Genomic DNA, 26,652 nt, shown 5'->3' on the forward strand with positions numbered 1-26,652 from the left:
TTGATTTGGGGGTCCTTATTATTTTAAAAGATCATAGTAAATCTCTTGTGGCTATTGCTTTGATGTATTATACTTATATTATTTCAACCATAGTCGACAGATTTTTATAACTATCTATAACGCTTTTTGGCTATTACCCAGTGGGCCTTAATTTTTTTGAACCACAAAATATAGAGTTTTATAATTGTATAACTAATAAAAAATGACTGATAATTTGACTTTTAATTTCACGTGGTGACCTAACTTGACATCAAGACTACCAGAAAGCTCACGTTCTAATATCACGTGTGTGGAACACAAATTGTCCATTAATACAAATTTCATAATAATGATTTGCACCAAAATAAATTAGGAATAAATATATAAACCACAGAAGTGATATATCATTTGGCAAAATATTTGTGGTTCTTTTAGAATATCATTACTTGACACTGTGTAAAATAAGCTTGTGTGAAACACAAAAATATATTCCTTGACCACTTTCAACACATTAAAGGTGAAGCCCTCGTTTTGCGAGGCCGACTATGCTAGTTATATACTAAAAGCACAATACAGAGTTGATTTGATTGCTGGTGCTAAAGGATGACTGAGTGTCGTTTGAATGTAGATAGATATGTTTGTTTGGCAGTCTTCTCTAGATGAATTTATTGTTAACTTTCAGTTTTTACAACATTGTCTCCATCCTGTATTGTGATGAACCTGGATATTACTACATCACAGGATGACTAGATACTGGAGCCATAGTACTTGACTACTTTTATGCCAGTCTAGTTGATTTTCTCTCTGTCTGTCATCATGGTTTTAGTTTATCAGTATAAACTAGGATTTGTTGTTCTGGAATTTACATGACCAGATGTTTTAATAGATTGGCATGTTCAATTAATTTCTATGGACCAATTTTGAATTTTGTTGAGCTTGTTTATTTCCCACCTGATTAATTAGTTGGTGATGTTAAGTGTTTCTACGACAACACATGTCATGCGATGCAAACTTATAGTGTAGTGAGAAGATTTGGAAAGACGAGAGATCCCGGAGGGCGTGAAATGAAAGAGAAATTGAAGTGAGGCTAGCTAGAGAGAAAAAGTCGGCGATGTACAGTAAGAAAACACACGTGTGTCGGCCCGCTGGACGTGTCTCATATCTGACGCGCAGGTTAGCAGGCCTCCATGGCATGCATCGATCCTCCTGACCTGCCTTAATTACCTTCACTCCAGGTTACCGATCGAATCTCTTCAATTCTCCTGGCCTATATACGTACATGGATCTACTAGCACCCAAAATTAACCCTAACCATCGCCCTCAATATCTTCTGTCTCTCTCCCGCCGCGGGCATCCAAAATTACGTCTTTGTAGGACGGACGTACGGCAAGACAACACGGCGGTCCCCATGGCGGCGGCAGCGGGCTAATTTTCGTGTTTTGACTTTTTTTTGAAAATTAATCGAGATCTGACCCAATTTTATGAAAATTTTGGGATCTGACATTTCATGGCGGTAGGCTAAGACAAGCTAGCGCCATAGTCAATGCCGGTAGCAATTGATCAACGTTAAAACGACGTCTGACAAAGGCCTACCGCTATAGCTGACGGAGGTAGCCTTAGCTGCCCCCCGCCAGACTTGATGGCGGTAGCCTCCATGCCATTGTTTAATCACTCTCGTTGTGGTTGATACAACATGCATGCTGCTCTTTGTTTATTGGCAGTACATGCATCGCAAGCATGCATCCGTGGTATTTTCAATACACATGCATGTGCATACTTCATAGTTTAATATGCTATCTACAATAGTGCTGATGAGAAATGGGACCCACGGTCTTGTGAATTGCAGCACACGCCAATGATTCTCCATAAACATGCATGGTACAATCGCAACGCGCCGATCCATTTCGTCGGCGCGTGCCCATTTGGGTCGTCACGGACAGAAAAATCGGCACAGCGCGCCGACCCAAAATCGACACACGTCCGCTTTTCGTTCGTTTGCCGATCCACTTCCGGCCTAAATTTGAGTCTTATTTGTGTGGCGCGAACAGTAAACAGATTCTCCCCTAGCCTGCGAGCTGGTGGAACAGCGACCACCATTTTCCTCCACTTCCGCAAAACCCTCCCACCCGCTCGTGCTCCTGGCCATGGACGACGACACGCCGACCCTCGATGCCGCCGCCGGCCCGCCTCCCTCGCCTCGTCCGAACTCATCACCTCTGTCGCCTCTGCGAAAGGCAAGCCCCGCGCGCCCCGCAAGACCGCAGCCGCCCAAGAAGAAAAAGTTGATGCCCGAGGAGCGGGCCGTTCAGTCGGCAAAGAGGAAAGACCGGAGGCACATGCAGGACGCAAGGGACAAAGCGAGGACCGCCGCCACCCTCTTCGCCGCCGCACAACAGGAGAAAACCAATGCCCGAGTCACCGCGGCAATGAGGGAGGCCCTGATCTACCTAGGGTTGAACCCTGGCCATCACGGGCTCGTCAGCGCCCTGTGGCCGCGGCCAGCACGGGCTCATCAGTGTTTCCTCGGTTGGTGCTGCTAGAGTCGCCGCGCGCGTCTGCCACATAGCCGATTCCCGGCTTCCACGTTTATCCGCAAGTCTTCCGCTTATTTTTGTTCGAAAATATATTTGTCACTAAGAAATAAATAAGTAAACATAAATAAATATTTTTCACTTAGAAACAAATTTCTGATGATTTCTATTATCAATAATAAAGTTATATTATAGTTTTTCCAAACGAATATACGACACACTTGTTTATTTCCAGCAAAATTATCAAAGACCTGTATAAACCATGTAGAAGTTGTTAAGAATGATTCCTGCGTATATGCCTTCAGTTCTCACACATGCTACGCTAGAGAAGATATCATGCAATGTAAGCAGATCCATATGTGCTAATATGCCAAGGTGAGATATACTTCTGCTAAATATGCCACGGTTCAGCGGGCGCTGCAAATCACTAGAGTGCTTAAAGAGTGGCAGGGAGGTTACCCAAATCGATGCAGCCACACTTGCATGCAATGCACGACCAGAAATAAGATCAAAGATTGGCCGGAATAGTGGCTTGGAGGCTACCTCCACCAAGTCTGGCGGTAAGGTAGCTAGGGCTACCGTCGTCAGCTATGGAGGTAGGACTATGTACCTAGCAAACGTCGTTTCTGTGTTGACCAATTGCTACCGCCATTGACTGTGGCGGTAGCCTGTCTTAGCCTATCGCCGGAGACGACGGAGGTAGGAAAAATGGTCAGATTCCGAAATTTTTACAAAGTAGGGTCAGATCTCGATTAACTTCTAAAAAAGTGTCAAAACACGAAATTTTGCCGCGGCAGCGCTGCTGTTGATGGATAGGTCCTACAGTAGAGCAGATGAGAGGAGCGAGTACAGAGGAGGACCGAGGACCGAGGAGCTGTACAGAGACATGTTCACCGAGTTTATGGCCAAGTACGGCAAGACAACGTACGATATGGCCGAGCAGGAGCGTCGGTACGCGGCGTTCAAGGACTCGGATTGTGACGCAGGCAAACTAACCTTCTCGCCGTTCTATCTCAAATTACGACAAGGCCCCGTCGTACGTTTACAAGTTGCACATATAATTTCACTTAAATTTATCTCCCTTTTTCTGCATTCATACCTATATAATAAAATTGTCAACATGGATGGAAGGATGCAGGAGATGCCAACGAGGAGCAATGAGGAGACTCTCAACATGTTCAATGGGTGGATGGCCATTCACGGCAAGACCTACGACTTCCATACCTAGTTTAGGTGCCGCTTCTTGCTCTTCAAGATCAATCTCGAACGTGTCCACAGCCACAAGAACGCCGCCTTCGTGGCCTTCTCCTTGTATCGCTTATCCCTCAATTGTTTCGCCGACCTCAACTATCACGAGTTTGTTACCAGGTGCCAGGTAGGTAATTAACCATCATCCTGCCTGCTCTTCCTGGCCGGCATTTTAGTTTTTTTACGAGTGCTAAATTTTCCTACGTATAGACATTCCAATTCCTTACATTTTACTACTCCCTCCATCCCATAATATAAGAGCATTTTTAACATTAGTGTAGTGTCAAAAACGCTCTTATATATTGGGACAGAGGGAGTACTTATTAGGAGCCCACCATGGAACTGGACGAGTGTTCAACAACCACCGTATGGGCGTGAATATATTTGTTGCCGCAAGACTTTTGGCTTTCACAATTTTGGCACAACAATTACTGTTTTATGTAATCAAATTGAGATGTATGTATTTCCTGATTCCGATCCTGCTTGTCGTTAGATGGGTTGCAACACATTGCAGCCAGCTAGGCTCTAGCTTCAGCAAAGATCTATACACTCCCTCCATCCAAAATAAATATCTCAACTGTAGTACAACTCTGTACTAAACTTAGTACAAAGTTAAGACATTTATTTTGGCACGGAGGGAGTATTAAAGAAGAACCTGCCATCATCATGATGATTCGACCTTCTCATTGCCACCTACTAGGCTACTACAACCATCGACCAAAAAACACCCAGCGTCGTGCGAGGGCCAAGATCACACCTCTCATCCATTCTCCATGCAAAAAGAAAAGAGCGGCGCTAAAATAGCCGCCACGAGCCATCTTTGTAAACGAACCCGCGCACGCATGATCCCCCTCCTGCGAGGCTCCCACGATTCCCCTCCAACTGACCGTCCTAGTCGTCCTGATCCCCCCACTTCCTCCGCCCTCTCAAGAGAGGGCGTCCACGAGAACCTCAACACAATGTAGGTCGCCAACATCAAGCGCCTCATGGCCGGCGCGCCCTAGGGCGTGAGCAAGCACGATCCTGATCTCCGCATGGCACCGGTCGTCTTTGGGCATCACGGACATCGCGCCAATGACATTGCCACCGAGGAAGACGCCGCCTACGAAGACAGACCTAGCTTCTCATATGAATTCATCTCCTCTCTTTTTGTTCCCAGGTTGTGTTTATCAGTGGAAGTAGAGGGTTGATTTATGACCTTGATAATGGTGCCTATTTCAGATCCTTATAACATCCGAAAAGCAGCATCGACCTGGACTGGATGTGCATCTCTCTAATTTACGAGGTGTACAAAATTGGCATCTCGGTGATTCATGATTCCATGAAGTAGTATATATAATTGGTCGTTTCATATGCAACATGGACCCATAAATAAATGATGAATAATTCTAGCTTCATGCTAATTAAAGTGGTTTAGTCCAGTCTTAGTCCATTTCATAAGAACGACATCTGATGGTTGGAGGTGTACTAAATCAACAACACTTAATATGGAACGTAGGGAGTAGCAGGGAAAAGCTTGAATGGAAATCATATGGTGATTGGCATAAACACACATTAAAATACACACATGGATGCACGCACAAGTAATACTAGTACACACGCAACGTTCCGCTGTTTGATACCGCCCGAAAGACAGAAAAAGATTCTAAGGAATTAAAAAGAATGAATATTTTTACAAAGATTTGAATAAGCTTTTACTGGTCGCATATATATGTGTGGTCAACCTTACTCAGTCATTCAATCTGGATTGATGGCGTTTAATGTCTTCAAGCCAGCCGCGTCCTGAATGAGCTCAAGACAATCTGGAGACAGTGCGTCGTTAACAGCGAGAATTAGCTAAGCATTTTAAATATTGGATTATGATATATTGTAACATGATGCACATCTATGACTTTGCATGAAAATGTTAAGGTGCTGATTTTATAACACAATGCACATCTATGATTTTTTTTTAAAAAATTCTAAGATACATAATTAAATAAACCATAACTCAATTTACAGCCACCCTCACATTACACGTACAGTTTCCTATCCATTTACTGAAGGCAAGGTAAGGCCATTGTTGTTGGGTGCCAAGCTCCTAGAAAGTAGAAGCTCTGCCTATGCATTAGAGAAGATATTATGACTGTCTGTCAGTATTTTTCCTTTTCTACATCAATATTTGGTTGTTAAAATTCAAAAAATTGTGAAGAAATATTGTAAACCATAAATGCATCAAACATTTGTCCCCCAAAATCTGAACTCATTTGGACTAGAAGTTTTGAAGATATTGGCGATTTTAGTTAGCTCGTTCAACATTTTAGTTCAACTGGGTAAATCGTACCTGTACCCAATACTTTTTTTTAGAACGAAGGCTCTAGAGGAGCCCGGCTTTGAATTAACAAAGCCATCAACCGGCCAGGAATAGTAATACAAGCGCGAAACCAACACAAGAAAACAGAAAAGCGACAAGGTACAAAGACGCTGGACAGCAGCTCACAAGCCTCACACACACCAAGCTAAATAAGATCGAACATGGAGACACGCAGCTTGGAGATGTGTAGGTCCTCAATCGCGTACGGGTCACCAAGGAAGTAGGAGAATGTCAGCACATGAGTAGCACTTCCGACGGTGAGGAAGGACACGCCGTCGCCAAATCGCCAGCGGCCCCGACGTGCCATGACCTCCCAGCTCCACTGTCAAAGAAAGCCCCTGCCTCCTCGCCTAGATCGAAGGCGCCGAACCGTTGACAGTGTCGCGGTTCACCCTAGAACCTGGGAGGAAGGACACCGGCAGGCTGCATCTGGAAAAGGAACCGAGCGCACCCGACAAGCCACGGAGCGCTGACCTGGAGCAGAGCACCACCAAATCCACGTAATGGACATGAATGAGAAAGAGACGCCGGAACGGGCGGAGAAGAGCAGTAGCGGCCAGCTACCTCCGCCGCTGCACACCCACCACATCGCCGAGCAAGCCCAATGCCCACCTAGCTCCCAAAGACGGCGCCTTCAGGAAGGAACGCGACGCCAAGGGCGCCGCCGCCGCCCAACAGAGTTGTGGTTTTAACCCGGGAGACTAGAGGGCAAGGGGGCGGCGAATCTGACCTGAACGGCGCCTCCAAGGAGGGGAGCGGCGCCCTCGAGCGTCGCCGCCGTCAAGACCGGCGAGGCCGGCCTGGGATTTCTCCCGGTCTTCGAATCCCCGACACCCATACCCCAACGGCGCCAGACCTGGTGGCCCGCAGAGGAGCAGGCCGGATCTGGCCGGGGAGGAGCTCGCCAAACAGGGGAGGAAGGGGCGGCCAGATCTGGCGCTGCCGATCTGCCGCTGCACCACGCCACCCGTCCTCTGGTTCACCCGCCGTCCACACGGCCAGGTTCCCCGGCCCACGCCCCCGCCACCGCCTGTCGGAGGGCCGGTGACGTCTCTCCGACAGGGCCCCCGCCCCGGGGACCTCGGCCCCCCGCAAAAGAGGCAGGGCAGCCAGGGCCCCGCCGCCACCTTCCTCGGCGGCGCCCCGGGCTTGCCCGGCGGCGGCCTCAGGCGGCGGCGAGGGGGGAAGGGAGGGGAAAAGGAGGCGGCGGCGCTAGGGTTTGGACCCCCGAGTCGCCCGAGCAGGGGCGACGCGAGGGGAGGGGAGGGAGTTGGAATTTTCTCACCTGTACCCAATACTAATCTGGGAAAGTTCAAGCTCAGCTGGACAGATTTGAGAGCTATTACAATTAGTTTATCGGCTGATGTGGCCGGTTATCTTTGACATGCATGGATTTATGAGAGAAACCCACCAGTCCGAAATCAAATCAACATATTAACCTCAAGGTTTTTTAGTGGCTTAGAAATTAAGTAGTCTCTCTTCAGCTTAAAAAATACTCCCTCCGTTTCAGTTTACAAGTCCTGCGTGTATACCTAGGTTGCCAATTTTATCACCCTAATATAAACTATATAACACAAAAATTATATCATTTGAAAATAGAAATCTGAAGTTTATATTGATATATTTTTTGTAATATATGACTTGTATTAGGTTGGTCAAATTGATGATCTAGGGGTATGTGCACGCCCTGTAAACTGACAGAGAGGGAGTAAGTCGTTCCCTCATGGAAAATAGTCTCTTTGCTACATTGGATGGGCAGGGGGTGGGTATACAACAGATGTGCATGCACGTCTAGTTAGCTTTTCGGTATCGCTGCTCTGGCTGGCTGTTGCTCTATGGTCAAGATATAATCTATCTTGTAATTGTCGCTACATTTGCGTTTTCTCAAGATGCAAGTTCAGTACCTCACTCTGCTTTGCTTGTTGAACTCCACAAATGCAATCCGAGCTCTGCTGCAGGTCTTTCTCTTCTTCTGCACCATCCTTATGGAAATAAGCCATCCTTGATACGTACTGTACATGGGAGGGCAGGGAATATACATACGTGTATGTTATGTATGTATGTATGTATGTGTAGTTAACTTGGGCGTTTTTGGTCTGGCTGGCTTTTTCACCACCGCCAATAATATAGGTGTTTTGTGCAAAACCTGCATCTATAGTTGATGGTTTGTGCAATCTTCTCATCTAAAAGTGTAGTCGTGCAACACATGTACCTGAAAGCAATGAAGCTGCAAGAGGCGGATGGAGGATGAGAGGACCACCGATAATAATCGAGGAGAAGGCGGGTCGAGATGCAGCCGTGCATCTCACTAGCTACGTGACTACGATCCTCACTAGAAAGAATAGTCAGCAACATACCGTGAAAGACATGTGTGTGTGTGGGGTCGAGATGCAGCCGTGCATGTCAGCAACGAAAGCTACGTGATTACGATCCTCACTAGAAAGAATAGTCCGCAACGTACCGTGAAAGACGTGTGTGTGTGTGGGGTCGACAGATAATATGTGGCGACACGCGGTCAAGCTAGCATCCACGATAGTCGGAGCAAAGTGTAGCGTCTCCCTGATCAATCAGCTGGTGCTGTTAAGTGTCCACTCACACACCAGGTACGCTGTCCCATCAATAATTTCCGACTTTTGTACACTTTGATCGGGATAGCAGATTACGACAACACATGTCATGCGATGCAAACTTGTGGTGATGAGAAGATTCGCGGAGACGAGTGTACGGAGAGAGGGCGAAATGAAAGAGAAATTTAAACCAGAGACGAGGCTAGCTAGGCGAGCCTTGGTATCTCGTTATATTTCCCCAAAGCCAGCGACGCGCAGTACATTTACGAAAACAAAGGTGCGTGGGTAGATCGTACGTGGAGATATTTTGTGGCGTTGTCAGGCTATCAAGCGTCCATGGCAACTGGTCCACACTGGAAATGCACGTATTTGTGATCGAATGGTGGAGAGTGTAGCGTCTTTGTGATGAGCTGTAGTCGCTGTCAGTTCAGATTTTTACTCGTCGGACTGCCGGTTCCATTGTCTGTTTTTTAAGGTATAAAATAATGTGTAGTTTTGCAATAAATACACAAGTCAATAAAAAAGTGTGTAATCACACGACAGAGTTACTAGGAACTACTCCCTCCGTTCCTAAATATAAGTCTTTGTAGAGATTTTACTATGGACCACATACGGATGTATGTAGATGCAGTTTAGAGTGTATATTCATTCATTTTGCTTCGTATGTAGTTCATAGTAGAATCTCTACAAAGACTTACATTTAGGAACGGAGGGAGTACATGATAATATATGATTCATATACATGATAATCCGCGCTGCCGCAAGCTTGCAGTTTGACAATGAAATTCAACACATTCAAACTTCCACACAGTTACCAAATACTATCAATTAACAAATACTAGTAAGTTACTGCTCTTATTATTTATCAACTTTTCTCGGAAGGCAAAAACAACAAACTTCAGTTGTTTATTCACATACAGGCACAAGTTCACAATTCACATATGGATTATGGATGCTGGATAGAAAATAGAAGAATGGGGAGACATGAGGCAGAGAAGAGAAGAGATCTTACCAGCGTCGGCCCTAAGGGAATCCTGGTTTGCAGCGGAGGGAGCAAGGTGCACGTCGGGCCTCTGGTATCCTGGTCATGGCGTCTTGCTGGTCGGCTGGTCCCACTAGTAGAACAAGGGCCATTTGTCCCGGTTCATAAGGGCCTTCTTTCTCGGTTTTTGAACCGGGATTAAAAGGTCGTTATTAATGCCCTTGGCCTTTAGTCCCGGTTCTTACACGAACCAGGACAGATGGACCTCCACGTGGCCGCTGCGGCCAACCCAGGCAGGGGGGCCTCTGGTCCCGATTGGTGACACCAACCGGGACCAAGAGGCATCCACGCGTCAGCAGCTCGCTGGAGCTGAGGTTTTTGTTTTTTCTGAAAGGGGCTGGTTTAGGGGTTTTGGGGGTTAATTTAGGTTGTTATTAACTAGCTAATAGAGAGAAATGTCCTCTCTTATATCTCCGTGTTTGGTTTACCAACGCTATTGCTATGCCTAAACATGGCTTAGATTAAAGTGAAGGCAACATGTGGTGCATGTCGAAAGTAATACTAATCCTAACTTTGATCAAGTTTTGGATTGTACTACTTTCGACATGCAGCACATGCATGTTGCCTTCACTTCAATCCAATCCATGTTCATTTCACCCCCTGATATATAATAACTCTTCATGCTCGCATCATGCATCATCATATATAATAACAAGTTCTACTAATCATCATCATACAACTTGTACTCGTTATTAATAACAAGTCATACGATCATCATCCTCATAGTCATCAAACCAACCCTACTTAATTTTCTTAGCACATGATTATTAGTATTAGGTAGGACCTAAATACCCTCTTTAAGGTAAAATAGCATAAAACAATATAGACCCTGACTCTCCATTATGGAGAATGGAGATCATCCTGTCTCCAATTCTTGCGCTTCGCTTCCTTTTGCTTCCAAGGACCTCCTTACGACTGTCCATACATTTATTCCATTTTTTGATTAGCATGTCTCCACTTCTTTGAGAAATCCGTTATGGACAGTTGAGATTCGTAGGATGACCTGGATATATGTTCAAAACACGAAGGCTGCCATTCTGATACATCCAATGAGGCACACAATCCTCTGGGATTCTCTGTTGAAAAAAAATAGTAATAACTTCATAGTTAGCAATGATGTACTAGTTTTAGAAGTATGCAAAAGATGCATGGATGTCATAATAGTAAAATTCTTACCAGGGTATCTCCATGGTAGTTACCGTAGTTCAACACGTGCACTAGTGGCAAGTATTGACCATAATGTTGAGGAGTTTGATTGTAGATATTGTAATTCTCAATATCAGTACAAAACCCGACCAGATGATTTTTTTCATGATAAGTTAATTCGGAGCCATCGGTGTAGTGGGTTTTGTCTACCATGTTCCGCACATTATTTGAACAATCAAAATAAGCTGTCAACTATTTTGAAATAAACAATATAAATTAGCTAATAACTATGTCTGAGAAACTCACATAGCGGTAGAATTGGAGGCGTATCAACAAGGACCCAAATGTTCATACTGTCTTGCTCGATTTTAGGATCACCAAGATCCATGGTGACAAGCATACCCTCATCAAAACCATACATCTTGCAAAGTGCTTCCCTTTTTTGCAACCAAAATGGGTTACGCTCTCAGAATTGTACAGCTTTACTTCAAAATCCACACCATGATGGGTCATTAGGTGAATTTTCTTTGTTTCGAAACTTCCATGGTCTTCAAAACCAATCCTCTCCAAGACATAGCGTCTTGCATGGCATGGCATGGCATGGGTTAACTTTTGCCAAGGGCCCTTGTCGTGCCCTCTTTTCTCTTTATTTATCTTTCTGATTTTCTCACACAGTACAACTTGGTTATAACGCACACACGTATATATAGGACCAGCCCTAGCTAGCTGGCCGACTCAAACTAGACACAGCTATCCCAAACCGTATCAAACTTAAACTAGCACACATGGAAGCTATCTCAAACTTACCATGCATGCGACACTAGGACTCACGTATGGTATATGCCAACTCAACTCACGCACGGCAACCTTATACCGAACTAACACAACGCTAATACATAATTTAGACTAGAACTTAATTAGGCAAGTTGGGTTATTTTCAACAAAAAGTGTAGTCGTGCATCACATGTGCTGATCAATCGCTAGTGCCTGAACGCAATGAAGCTGCAAGAGACGGATGGAGGATGAGAGGACCACCGATAATAATCGAGGAGAAAGCGGGTCGAGATGCAGCCGTGCATGTCACTAGCTACGTGATTACGATCCTCACTAGAAAGAATAGTCCGCAACGTACCGTGAAAGACGTGTGTGTGTGGGGTCGACAGATAATATGTGGCGACACGCGGTCAAGCTAGCATCCACGATAGTCGGAGCAAAGTGTAGCGTCTCCCTGATCAATCAGCTGGTGCTGTTAAGTGTCCACTCACACACCAGGTACGCTGTCCCATCAATAATTTCCGACTTTTGTACACTTTGATCGGGATAGCAGATTACGACAACACATGTCATGCGATGCAAACTTGTGGTGATGAGAAGATTCGCGGAGACGAGTGTACGGAGAGAGGGCGAAATGAAAGAGAAATTTAAACCAGAGACGAGGCTAGCTAGGCGAGCCTTGGTATCTCGTTATATTTCCCCAAAGCCAGCGACGCGCAGTACATTTACGAAAACAAAGGTGCGTGGGTAGATCGTACGTGGAGATATTTTGTGGCGTTGTCAGGCTATCAAGCGTCCATGGCAACTGGTCCACACTGGAAATGCACGTATTTGTGATCGAATGGTGGAGAGTGTAGCGTCTTTGTGATGAGCTGTAGTCGCTGTCAGTTCAGATTTTTACTCGTCGGACTGCCGGTTCCATTGTCTGTTTTTTAAGGTATAAAATAATGTGTAGTTTTGCAATAAATACACAAGTCAATAAAAAAAGTGTGTAATCACACGACAGAGTTACTAGGAACTACTCCCTCCGTTCCTAAATATAAGTCTTTGTAGAGATTTTACTATGGACCACATACGGATGTATGTAGATGCAGTTTAGAGTGTATATTCATTCATTTTGCTTCGTATGTAGTTCATAGTAGAATCTCTACAAAGACTTACATTTAGGAACGGAGGGAGTACATGATAATATATGATTCATATACATGATAATCCGCGCTGCCGCAAGCTTGCAGTTTGACAATGAAATTCAACACATTCAAACTTCCACACAGTTACCAAATACTATCAATTAACAAATACTAGTAAGTTACTGCTCTTATTATTTATCAACTTTTCTCGGAAGGCAAAAACAACAAACTTCAGTTGTTTATTCACATACAGGCACAAGTTCACAATTCACATATGGATTATGGATGCTGGATAGAAAATAGAAGAATGGGGAGACATGAGGCAGAGAAGAGAAGAGATCTTACCAGCGTCGGCCCTAAGGGAATCCTGGTTTGCAGCGGAGGGAGCAAGGTGCACGTCGGGCCTCTGGTATCCTGGTCATGGCGTCTTGCTGGTCGGCTGGTCCCACTAGTAGAACAAGGGCCATTTGTCCCGGTTCATAAGGGCCTTCTTTCTCGGTTTTTGAACCGGGATTAAAAGGTCGTTATTAATGCCCTTGGCCTTTAGTCCCGGTTCTTACACGAACCAGGACAGATGGACCTCCACGTGGCCGCTGCGGCCAACCCAGGCAGGGGGGCCTCTGGTCCCGATTGGTGACACCAACCGGGACCAAGAGGCATCCACGCGTCAGCAGCTCGCTGGAGCTGAGGTTTTTGTTTTTTCTGAAAGGGGCTGGTTTAGGGGTTTTGGGGGTTAATTTAGGTTGTTATTAACTAGCTAATAGAGAGAAATGTCCTCTCTTATATCTCCGTGTTTGGTTTACCAACGCTATTGCTATGCCTAAACATGGCTTAGATTAAAGTGAAGGCAACATGTGGTGCATGTCGAAAGTAATACTAATCCTAACTTTGATCAAGTTTTGGATTGTACTACTTTCGACATGCAGCACATGCATGTTGCCTTCACTTCAATCCAATCCATGTTCATTTCACCCCCTGATATATAATAACTCTTCATGCTCGCATCATGCATCATCATATATAATAACAAGTTCTACTAATCATCATCATACAACTTGTACTCGTTATTAATAACAAGTCATACGATCATCATCCTCATAGTCATCAAACCAACCCTACTTAATTTTCTTAGCACATGATTATTAGTATTAGGTAGGACCTAAATACCCTCTTTAAGGTAAAATAGCATAAAACAATATAGACCCTGACTCTCCATTATGGAGAATGGAGATCATCCTGTCTCCAATTCTTGCGCTTCGCTTCCTTTTGCTTCCAAGGACCTCCTTACGACTGTCCATACATTTATTCCATTTTTTGATTAGCATGTCTCCACTTCTTTGAGAAATCCGTTATGGACAGTTGAGATTCGTAGGATGACCTGGATATATGTTCAAAACACGAAGGCTGCCATTCTGATACATCCAATGAGGCACACAATCCTCTGGGATTCTCTGTTGAAAAAAAATAGTAATAACTTCATAGTTAGCAATGATGTACTAGTTTTAGAAGTATGCAAAAGATGCATGGATGTCATAATAGTAAAATTCTTACCAGGGTATCTCCATGGTAGTTACCGTAGTTCAACACGTGCACTAGTGGCAAGTATTGACCATAATGTTGAGGAGTTTGATTGTAGATATTGTAATTCTCAATATCAGTACAAAACCCGACCAGATGATTTTTTTCATGATAAGTTAATTCGGAGCCATCGGTGTAGTGGGTTTTGTCTACCATGTTCCGCACATTATTTGAACAATCAAAATAAGCTGTCAACTATTTTGAAATAAACAATATAAATTAGCTAATAACTATGTCTGAGAAACTCACATAGCGGTAGAATTGGAGGCGTATCAACAAGGACCCAAATGTTCATACTGTCTTGCTCGATTTTAGGATCACCAAGATCCATGGTGACAAGCATACCCTCATCAAAACCATACATCTTGCAAAGTGCTTCCCTTTTTTGCAACCAAAATGGGTTACGCTCTCAGAATTGTACAGCTTTACTTCAAAATCCACACCATGATGGGTCATTAGGTGAATTTTCTTTGTTTCGAAACTTCCATGGTCTTCAAAACCAATCCTCTCCAAGACATAGCGTCTTGCATGGCATGGCATGGCATGGGTTAACTTTTGCCAAGGGCCCTTGTCGTGCCCTCTTTTCTCTTTATTTATCTTTCTGATTTTCTCACACAGTACAACTTGGTTATAACGCACACACGTATATATAGGACCAGCCCTAGCTAGCTGGCCGACTCAAACTAGACACAGCTATCCCAAACCGTATCAAACTTAAACTAGCACACATGGAAGCTATCTCAAACTTACCATGCATGCGACACTAGGACTCACGTATGGTATATGCCAACTCAACTCACGCACGGCAACCTTATACCGAACTAACACAACGCTAATACATAATTTAGACTAGAACTTAATTAGGCAAGTTGGGTTATTTTCAACAAAAAGTGTAGTCGTGCATCACATGTGCTGATCAATCGCTAGTGCCTGAACGCAATGAAGCTGCAAGAGACGGATGGAGGATGAGAGGACCACCGATAATAATCGAGGAGAAAGCGGGTCGAGATGCAGCCGTGCATGTCACTAGCTACGTGATTACGATCCTCACTAGAAAGAATAGTCCGCAACGTACCGTGAAAGACGTGTGTGTGTGTGGGGTCGACAGATAATATGTGGCGACACGCGGTCAAGCTAGCATCCACGATAGTCGGAGCAAAGTGTAGCGTCTCCCTGATCAATCAGCTGGTGCTGTTAAGTGTCCACTCACACACCAGGTACGCTGTCCCATCAATAATTTCCGACTTTTGTACACTTTGATCGGGATAGCAGATTACGACAACACATGTCATGCGATGCAAACTTGTGGTGATGAGAAGATTCGCGGAGACGAGTGTACGGAGAGAGGGCGAAATGAAAGAGAAATTTAAACCAGAGACGAGGCTAGCTAGGCGAGCCTTGGTATCTCGTTATATTTCCCCAAAGCCAGCGACGCGCAGTACATTTACGAAAACAAAGGTGCGTGGGTAGATCGTACGTGGAGATATTTTGTGGCGTTGTCAGGCTATCAAGCGTCCATGGCAACTGGTCCACACTGGAAATGCACGTATTTGTGATCGAATGGTGGAGAGTGTAGCGTCTTTGTGATGAGCTGTAGTCGCTGTCAGTTCAGATTTTTACTCGTCGGACTGCCGGTTCCATTGTCTGTTTTTTAAGGTATAAAATAATGTGTAGTTTTGCAATAAATACACAAGTCAATAAAAAAAGTGTGTAATCACACGACAGAGTTACTAGGAACTACTCCCTCCGTTCCTAAATATAAGTCTTTGTAGAGATTTTACTATGGACCACATACGGATGTATGTAGATGCAGTTTAGAGTGTATATTCATTCATTTTGCTTCGTATGTAGTTCATAGTAGAATCTCTACAAAGACTTACATTTAGGAACGGAGGGAGTACATGATAATATATGATTCATATACATGATAATCCGCGCTGCCGCAAGCTTGCAGTTTGACAATGAAATTCAACACATTCAAACTTCCACACAGTTACCAAATACTATCAATTAACAAATACTAGTAAGTTACTGCTCTTATTATTTATCAACTTTTCTCGGAAGGCAAAAACAACAAACTTCAGTTGTTTATTCACATACAGGCACAAGTTCACAATTCACATATGGATTATGGATGCTGGATAGAAAATAGAAGAATGGGGAGACATGAGGCAGAGAAGAGAAGAGATCTTACCAGCGTCGGCCCTAAGGGAATCCTGGTTTGCAGCGGAGGGAGCAAGGTGCACGTCGGGCCTCTGGTATCCTGGTCATGGCGTCTTGCTGGTCGGCTGGTCCCACTAGTAGAACAAGGGCCATTTGTCCCGGTTCATAAGGGCCTTCTTTCTCGGTTTTTGAACCGGGATTAAAAGGTCGTTATTAATGCCCTTGGCCTTTAGTCCCGGTTCTTACACGAACCAGGACAGATGGACCTCCACGTGGCCGCTGCGGCCAACCCAGGCAGGGGGGCCTCTGGTCCCGATTGGTGACACCAACCGGGACCAAGAGGCATCCACGCGTCAGCAGCTCGCTGGAGCTGAGGTTTTTGTTTTTTCTGAAAGGGGCTGGTTTAGGGGTTTTGGGGGTTAATTTAGGTTGTTATTAACTAGCTAATAGAGAGAAATGTCCTCTCTTATATCTCCGTGTTTGGTTTACCAACGCTATTGCTATGCCTAAACATGGCTTAGATTAAAGTGAAGGCAACATGTGGTGCATGTCGAAAGTAATACTAATCCTAACTTTGATCAAGTTTTGGATTGTACTACTTTCGACATGCAGCACATGCATGTTGCCTTCACTTCAATCCAATCCATGTTCATTTCACCCCCTGATATATAATAACTCTTCATGCTCGCATCATGCATCATCATATATAATAACAAGTTCTACTAATCATCATCATACAACTTGTACTCGTTATTAATAACAAGTCATACGATCATCATCCTCATAGTCATCAAACCAACCCTACTTAATTTTCTTAGCACATGATTATTAGTATTAGGTAGGACCTAAATACCCTCTTTAAGGTAAAATAGCATAAAACAATATAGACCCTGACTCTCCATTATGGAGAATGGAGATCATCCTGTCTCCAATTCTTGCGCTTCGCTTCCTTTTGCTTCCAAGGACCTCCTTACGACTGTCCATACATTTATTCCATTTTTTGATTAGCATGTCTCCACTTCTTTGAGAAATCCGTTATGGACAGTTGAGATTCGTAGGATGACCTGGATATATGTTCAAAACACGAAGGCTGCCATTCTGATACATCCAATGAGGCACACAATCCTCTGGGATTCTCTGTTGAAAAAAAATAGTAATAACTTCATAGTTAGCAATGATGTACTAGTTTTAGAAGTATGCAAAAGATGCATGGATGTCATAATAGTAAAATTCTTACCAGGGTATCTCCATGGTAGTTACCGTAGTTCAACACGTGCACTAGTGGCAAGTATTGACCATAATGTTGAGGAGTTTGATTGTAGATATTGTAATTCTCAATATCAGTACAAAACCCGACCAGATGATTTTTTTCATGATAAGTTAATTCGGAGCCATCGGTTGTAGTGGGTTTTGTCTACCATGTTCCGCACATTATTTGAACAATCAAAATAAGCTGTCAACTATTTTGAAATAAACAATATAAATTAGCTAATAACTATGTCTGAGAAACTCACATAGCGGTAGAATTGGAGGCGTATCAACAAGGACCCAAATGTTCATACTGTCTTGCTCGATTTTAGGATCACCAAGATCCATGGTGACAAGCATACCCTCATCAAAACCATACATCTTGCAAAGTGCTTCCCTTTTTTGCAACCAAAATGGGTTACGCTCTCAGAATTGTACAGCTTTACTTCAAAATCCACACCATGATGGGTCATTAGGTGAATTTTCTTTGTTTCGAAACTTCCATGGTCTTCAAAACCAATCCTCTCCAAGACATAGCGTCTTGCATGGCATGGCATGGCATGGGTTAACTTTTGCCAAGGGCCCTTGTCGTGCCCTCTTTTCTCTTTATTTATCTTTCTGATTTTCTCACACAGTACAACTTGGTTATAACGCACACACGTATATATAGGACCAGCCCTAGCTAGCTGGCCGACTCAAACTAGACACAGCTATCCCAAACCGTATCAAACTTAAACTAGCACACATGGAAGCTATCTCAAACTTACCATGCATGCGACACTAGGACTCACGTATGGTATATGCCAACTCAACTCACGCACGGCAACCTTATACCGAACTAACACAACGCTAATACATAATTTAGACTAGAACTTAATTAGGCAAGTTGGGTTATTTTCAACAAAAAGTGTAGTCGTGCATCACATGTGCTGATCAATCGCTAGTGCCTGAACGCAATGAAGCTGCAAGAGACGGATGGAGGATGAGAGGACCACCGATAATAATCGAGGAGAAAGCGGGTCGAGATGCAGCCGTGCATGTCACTAGCTACGTGATTACGATCCTCACTAGAAAGAATAGTCCGCAACGTACCGTGAAAGACGTGTGTGTGTGTGGGGTCGACAGATAATATGTGGCGACACGCGGTCAAGCTAGCATCCACGATAGTCGGAGCAAAGTGTAGCGTCTCCCTGATCAATCAGCTGGTGCTGTTAAGTGTCCACTCACACACCAGGTACGCTGTCCCATCAATAATTTCCGACTTTTGTACACTTTGATCGGGATAGCAGATTACGACAACACATGTCATGCGATGCAAACTTGTGGTGATGAGAAGATTCGCGGAGACGAGTGTACGGAGAGAGGGCGAAATGAAAGAGAAATTTAAACCAGAGACGAGGCTAGCTAGGCGAGCCTTGGTATCTCGTTATATTTCCCCAAAGCCAGCGACGCGCAGTACATTTACGAAAACAAAGGTGCGTGGGTAGATCGTACGTGGAGATATTTTGTGGCGTTGTCAGGCTATCAAGCGTCCATGGCAACTGGTCCACACTGGAAATGCACGTATTTGTGATCGAATGGTGGAGAGTGTAGCGTCTTTGTGATGAGCTGTAGTCATAGTTTAAAAAACAAAACCGGCCCGGTAAGCGAACATGTGACGCTATCGGCTCAGGTTTTCACTGGTCGGACCGCCGGTTGGGTTCTCTATTTTTTAAGGCATAAAATAATATATGTATATTGCAATAAATACATCAGTCAATAAATAAAAAGGTGTGTAATGACATGACAGACTTACTAGGAACTACTCCTACATGATAATACTTGATTCATATACATGATAATCCATGCTGCCGCAGACTCAATCAAACTTCCACGCAATTACCAAGTACTATCAATTAACAAAGAGCAAGTTACTGCTCTAATTATTTATCAACTTTTCTCAACTGGAAGGCAAAAGCAACACACTTCAGTAGCTTATTCTCATACCAGCACAAGTTCACAATTCACATATGGACTATGAATACTGGATAAAACATAGAATAATGAGTAGACACGAGACAGTGAATAGAAGAGATTTTATCAGCTTCGGCCACGGGGAATCCTGGTTTAGAGCGGAGGGAGGGAGGCGCACGTCGGGCCTCGGGCGTCCTGGTGATGGCGTCTTGCTCGTCGGCTGGTCCTCTATTGGGTCTCTGGGATGGCTAGACTCGAGCAGAGGGAGGTCAGAGGCGACGGGCAGAGGTAGCCAACGGAGGGGACCTGGCGGCAGTGTCCCCAGGGCCCATGCGATTGGCAAGGAACAAAAGGCGCGGAGGCACAAAGTGGCGCAGCCACGCGAGGCGGCATGCTAAAAATTCAATGCAAATGGATGAAGCGGCGCTCGCATCGCCTTCAAACCAGACCCGTCCCCTCTCAAACATCATTTCTTTCTCGAAGAAGGTCTGATTTCGAAGCAGTGTACTTCACATTTTTTTTCAAAACCTTCTCAATTTTTACCACAACCTTCAGGGATCATATGGTGACAACATGCCAAGCTTCATGTTTTTTGGAGTTCCTCTGCTTTTCCGTAAATAAAAACCAATAAACTCCATGTTCAAAGTCGAGTCTTGGTACCCTCATGTTTGGAATTCAAAAAAAAATTCTTGTATAAGTCCCAAAAATAGACCCACAAACACATATATGATTTTTCAACCCAATTTTGCCAACTTTTCCATCCGCTTGCAGTTTAATTTTTCTAAATGTCTAAAACCCAGAAAACTGACTTACTGCCTATAAAAAGAAAAGGAGACGGAGGAAGAAATTATATGATAAAAAATAAAAATAAATAATGTAGAAAAGAACAAAACATACAGAGAGAAAAGGAAACAAATAATGTACAAAAGAAAAGGAACAAAAGATATGAGAAGAAAATAATAAAATGTTTGCCGTGTGCAATAGAAGATACTAGGCAAAGAGATTGGAGAAGAGAATTTAAACCCAAAAAGTAATGTTTGCCAACTGCAAAGAAAAGACACTCAACAAAGATTTATTTGCCCAGTGCAAAATAAAGAATAAAAACTCGGTAATGATTTCTTTGCTCAGTGCAGAACTTGGCCAAGATTTTTTTTCTAGTGCCAAAAAGATAAATTCAGGAAAGAAAAGTTTGCCGTGAACAAAAGTTACTCAACAAAGATCATGTTTGCCTAATTCCCCATTAAATGCACTAGACAAACACTTAGAACTGGGCAAAATCTCAGATTCCAGTAGTCCGGTTAAATTTTTATGCAAAAGCACTTCTGCATAATTATAGTATTGGCAAGTGCAAAAGAAAAATTATAGTATTTGTGGCTATTGACTAGATATTGTACGAAACATTTACACTCGAGTCAATAAATGTATTTATACAGTTGAACTACTCGTTATTTTGGACTCGGAGGGAGTATGATTGCCTACTACTCTTTGATCATTTTGTGGTATACATGGCTTTGTCTGTCTTTTATACTACATCGACGTTTCAATCGATACCTGGTCTCTTTCACTACTGTACCTGAAAGGAATTAAGCTTCATGAGTAGGTAGGGGACCACCACAAATAATGCAACACTGCATGCCCTGTGCTAGTCCGTCCGTTGTTAGATGCCTGCCTCAAACGTCCGCACGGCATGTCCGAAAAACGCCACCAAACTGGGCTACTGTCTCCCAACGAATAGACCCAGTAACCATACGCTCCCTGGCATTCATCGGAGTAAGTAACAACCACATATGGATCAGTGTACTGGTCCGAAAATTTCCAATGCCAATACCACCTTGGTCTTTTGGCCTACAGATAATAGTATCTCATTTAGCAAGTCTGTATTTCCGTTTTAACTCATCACTTTGCCAACCCTGTGGAAGTACACGGAAACCCATGTGTCTGACGAGTGGCTCCTCCAATTTTAGGTAAGGATGCAATCATGACGCAGCGTGGCGCACCATCCAAGGGAGCTAAGTCTGGCTATTTATGTTAGACCGTCAGGCGACCAAAGCCCATCCAATTCTCATCCCTCCCCATCTAGGCCACCGCTGCTCCCTTCTATCACTACTATCATCCCTCCCGTCCGCGCCGCTCCATGCCATCACGGTCCGCCGCAAGATAACATACTTTAAGTTGCTCACCCCGGAGCACCATACGGAGATATAGGAGGAGCTGCGGGCCATGGAGGAGGCCTGCGCCGCACGCATTGCGACCAGCCTGCCTTTGGGTAGTCCCGACAGGAGGCATGGGAATACATGGAGGTGGAGGCGCCAGAGCAGGAGGTGGTGGGGGCGGAAAAGGTGGTGCCACTGTACGAGGAGTCGTGGGAGTTGTCGTCGGACGACGAGCAGGAGGCACCGACAGCTGTTCAGCCCTGACTTGGGATGGATGGCGCACTCGAGGAGATCGACATCGACCTAATGAAGGAGGTGATGGAGCAGGAGGCCATCCTCAACTCCATCCACTCAGAGGCGGAGGTGGAGGCCAACCGCCGCTTCTTCCGCAAGACGGCCATCGAGGGTGACGAGGCCTTGTGGTTCGAGGCGGTCAATGAGGAAGCTCCACCGTTTCGCCCTCCCGCCAATGACCACGTGGCCGGCAGCTCCGGCACGAACTTCGCCAACATATCCTTTTTTTTTTGCAGGAGAAACTTCGCCAACATATCCAACTACTAGTAATGTAGATGGTAGTTTGATAGTAGTTTCTAGATAGATCGTGGCTGTTGCATGTGTTGTATGGAAATAAAAACCAAGAGGTGTGGTTGTGAAGTGTGGAATATATGGGGTGACCAGTAAACCCGGTGGACGCGTCCGATTTTCCTACGTCTGGTTGTAGATGCTCTCAGCCCGAGGCTGTTGCTCCACGGCCAGTTTGTGTGGGAGTCCCTATGTGACTAGGACCCTGTCCCACCAACAAAGATTTTTTTTTTCAGGCCCCGCAAAAAAAAAGATTTTTTCAGGGACGTACACTAAGAAAATAAGAGGGTGGTTTGATTGAGTTAATTGCAGAGAACTACCATACTTCGGCACGTCGTAACGAATCAGTACCATTAGTCATATTTTTTTGCCATGCAGTACAAACTCTAAGCCTAAGTGTTGCAAAACGGTCTAACAGCCGTATAAGCACGTATTGACCACGTATCTGACCGCTGGGACCTGTGTGTCAGGGGCTGACGTGGCATGCTCTTTTACGAAAACAACCCTTACTTTTTATTTAATCACGCATATAACCTCTATTTTTTCAAAAAAAAGGTCTTGCCGCAAGAACCTTTTTTTTTCAAAAATAACCTCGCGCGCGTCCCGCCTGGAATCAAACCCGCACCGTGCGGTTAGACGAGGACGCTCACTGCCGCTGCGCTGCTGCTCCTTTTCTGCTAAACTACACGCATTAGTTTATTTATAAGCTTTGAGCCATTCGTTTTTTATTCGAATCCAGGCGGGACTCGCGCGCGAAAAAAGGGTTGTTTGTCATGGAAAATCTAGCAAAAATAAATAAAATTAGTGCTCCAAAATATTATTTTCAAACGCCTTTTGGAGCATCAATTTTATGTTTTTTGTCATGTCTTCCACTAACATCATTTGATGATGAACTTATACAAACTGTCAAAACATTTGTCGATGTTTCACAAAATAAAAATCAATGTTTTTTAAGCAATTTCATTTTTTACTGTTCACCCGAGCTCACATGATCTCAGGATTAGAACAACACTTTCGTTTTTTAGCCACCTTTTGAATTGCACTATCTACGATTTCATTCATAAGCTGCATGTCGTCCATCACACACCACACGCATACGTTTGTTTCCTCAGTCTACTGCTGATGATACTATGATTACAAAAAAAATTTAGAGAGCTAACTATGATCAAATATGACCTAGCTAGAAAGTGTGTCAATCATTAGATGCAGATTAATTTGTGGCGTCTTCCCGATTACTTGCGGTTGTTCATGTGTTTGTACACAACATGCTCCCATCAATTAATGCTGACTGTAGACTCCCGATCGTGGTCTTCCCTACAGCGGGATGAAAAATCGTTGATATCTAATATTTTGATTATGAAAAACGCCAACTTAATTGTAGTAGTGAGAAAAATCGGAAATGTGGAAAGCAGAAAGGTAACGAAGCAAGAGAGGAATTGTTCCAGGTTGGAATATTTTTTTCATTCAAGCTGGCTAATATTTTTGATCGACGAATATAACCATACGTAATATAATTCAGGGTGAAACAAAATGAGACTTCTGTCTACCCGAAATTTGATATTAATCCAAGGCGGAAAGAAGGCGTCCGGGTTAGAAAATGCTAGAATGGAAAGAGAAAAACACATGCTTGTAAAGTCATACACACGTGATCTTCATACTTACAAGATTGAGCTCACAGCAAAGTTTGTTTGAGTTTTTTCCAAGAAGAAACACCACAATCTTTCCTAAAAAGAAAAAAAAAAGAGAAAATCAAAAGCATTGGAATTGTGACAAATTTATAAATATTAACGTAGGTTAGACTATAAATGTATGTGGCATCCATAGATCGATGTCATTCTCATTGCAGTACAACCACAAAGTGCATATATATGCAGTACTATTAGTTTCATCCTCTTTGTTAAGTGTCGCCACTCAGCCGGGCCCCGTCAATTAATTGTGTGAGATGGCCACATTTTGACTTATTTGGTGCCATTACTTTAGATCCACCGACGTACGTACGCACTGGCACTAGCTAGCTAAGCTAGCATCAAAGATGAGCTTCGCGGTGAGCAAGTGCCCGCCGGTGATGGTCCGCCCGTCGATGGAGCCGGCTATGGGGAAGACGACGGGGACGCAACTGGTGCAGCTCTCCTCATGGGACAGGAGCTACGTGGGCTTCCATGTCGCCGCGCTCCTCATCTTCGACGGCCCGGTACACCAGCCCGTGGAGGCCATCAGGAAGGGACTCTCGCGGGCGCTCGTCCACTACCAGACCGTCGCCGGCCGCCTTGCCGCGGCCCATGACGACGACAACGACAGCGTTCTCCACGTCGCGTGCACAGGCGAGGGCGTGCACTTCGTGGCCGCGTCGGCGGGTTGTGCCCTGCAGGACCACGGCCTCCTCGACGCGCCCTTCTCGACGAGCCTGCTGGACCGCCTCGCCGTGGCTTACCCTGCCGCGGAGGGCTGCCGGCTCGCGGACCCGCTGCTGCTCATGCAGGTCACCGAGTTCGCTTGCGGCGGGTTCACGGTCGGGGTCACGTGGAACCACACACTAGCCGATGGAGATGGCATGGCGCAGTTCCTCCAGGCCGTCGGCGAGCTCACCCGCGCTGAAACTGATACGTCACCGCCGGCCGTGGCGCCGGTCAGGGACGGCCACGCGGTGTCCCTGCCGCTGCTCTCGCCGCAGGTGGTCGCCGCAAAGCAGTGGCTGATGCTGGACCGCGGCGGCATGGGCCTCGTCTACCTGGACATCACCGTCCCGCTCAAGCTCATCAACCGCATCAAGTCCGAGTACAGGGCCTCCCACACCGATGACGGTGGGTACTGCACGACGTTCGAGGCGGCGGTGGCTGTCTTGTGGCGGTGCCGCACACGCGCGATCATCGGCGACGACCCGGACTACGACATGTCCACGCCGGCGCCGCTGGCCTTCTTCGTGAACGTGCGCGAGCACGTTGGCGCGGCGGCAGGATTCTACGGCAACTGCGCCGTGGCACAGGTGGCGTTCGCGACGACCGGAGAGGTGGCCGGCGCCGGGGATGGCGGCATGAACGAAGTGGTGGACCTGATCAAGCGCGCAAAGGACGGGGTCCCGGAGCTGCTGCGGAACATGGGGGGCGGCGGCGGTGCCGTGCCGGAGATGGGGGAGGAGGAGATGGCTGCAGCGTTTGGATACAACGCGCTCATGGTAACCAGCTGGCGAAACATCGGCTTCGACCGCGCAGACTTCGGCGGCGGCCCTCCGGCAAGGGTGGTGGGACGGTGGCAGGAGTCGACGGTGCCGGGGTGCATGGCGTTCCTCTCATGCGAGGCCACGGCGGCCGACGGCGAGCGGCTGCTGACGCAGTGCGTCAGGGAGGAGCACGCGGCGGCGTTCCTCGCGGAGCTGGACCAGCTCGCACATGCACCGTCGTAGGCCTCAGCCCTCAGCAACTGATGAATAATGCTGTGCTTCTATGATGATGATACCCTTTTTCGTGCTCTGTTAGCTCGATCAAGGTGAATAGGGTGAAAATCTACCTAGCACACTTTTCATGTGTTGTAGCATGGAAACTGCCCTATTCTATTCTATGAACGAACACTTATTTGTGGATCATGCAATGATGTATATTTAGAATTTTTTGATATGATTTTTCAAAAAGGTATTTTAAGTGTTCTCGTGTAAATTGTTAATTTGTAGTTCAAATAATATCCATGGTAAAACTCAGCGGGAGAACAATCAAGGCCAGGAGCTTCATTATGTTCCTCAGCGGGAACACCACAGCTCAAAACTATAAGGATGCCATTTTCTTCGGCCGTAAAATATGGTATGTCAACCTTTCAGGCCTCATCAAGGTTGATGTTTCCTTCATCCAAAGCCCTGAAAATAGACTTGTAGTGCTTATTTATGAACTATTTTACTTCATCCTGGCCTTGGATCCCTCCCTCATTTTGTTGGAGGCTGTAAATACACTTCTTGGCATGCAGTCCATTGGCTACTACTAGTATATGAAAGCATCATGTGTTACGGTCACATTTACAACATCAATTAACAGAGGACGGAAAGATAAACCTTCGGGTTCCTCTATCAAAAGAAACCTCCTTAGTGAAACAATGAGCAACATAATTAGCATCCCTCCGATAATAGAAAACAAAATTCACTTACGGAAAAGTAAAAAGCCTGGATGCATATGCCGTAAAAAAAAATTGATGCCATTCTCGTCGACGAGAGTTCTTCACCA

At 45.1% G+C, this 26,652-nt stretch overlaps 1 protein-coding gene across 1 annotated transcript; it reads left to right on the forward strand.

Moving 5' to 3' along the window:
- Positions 1-24,363: 24,363 nt before the first annotated feature.
- On the forward strand, positions 24,364-26,027 carry LOC123186888 (acyl transferase 15). The gene has a single exon (XM_044598574.1). The coding sequence runs from the start codon at positions 24,480-24,482 to the stop codon at positions 25,845-25,847; it is 1,368 nt and encodes a 455-aa protein (XP_044454509.1). The 5' UTR covers positions 24,364-24,479; the 3' UTR covers positions 25,848-26,027.
- Positions 26,028-26,652: the final 625 nt, after the last annotated feature.

Source organism: Triticum aestivum, chromosome 2A, assembly GCF_018294505.1.
Source record: "Triticum aestivum cultivar Chinese Spring chromosome 2A, IWGSC CS RefSeq v2.1, whole genome shotgun sequence".
Taxonomy (NCBI): Eukaryota; Viridiplantae; Streptophyta; class Magnoliopsida; order Poales; family Poaceae; genus Triticum; species Triticum aestivum.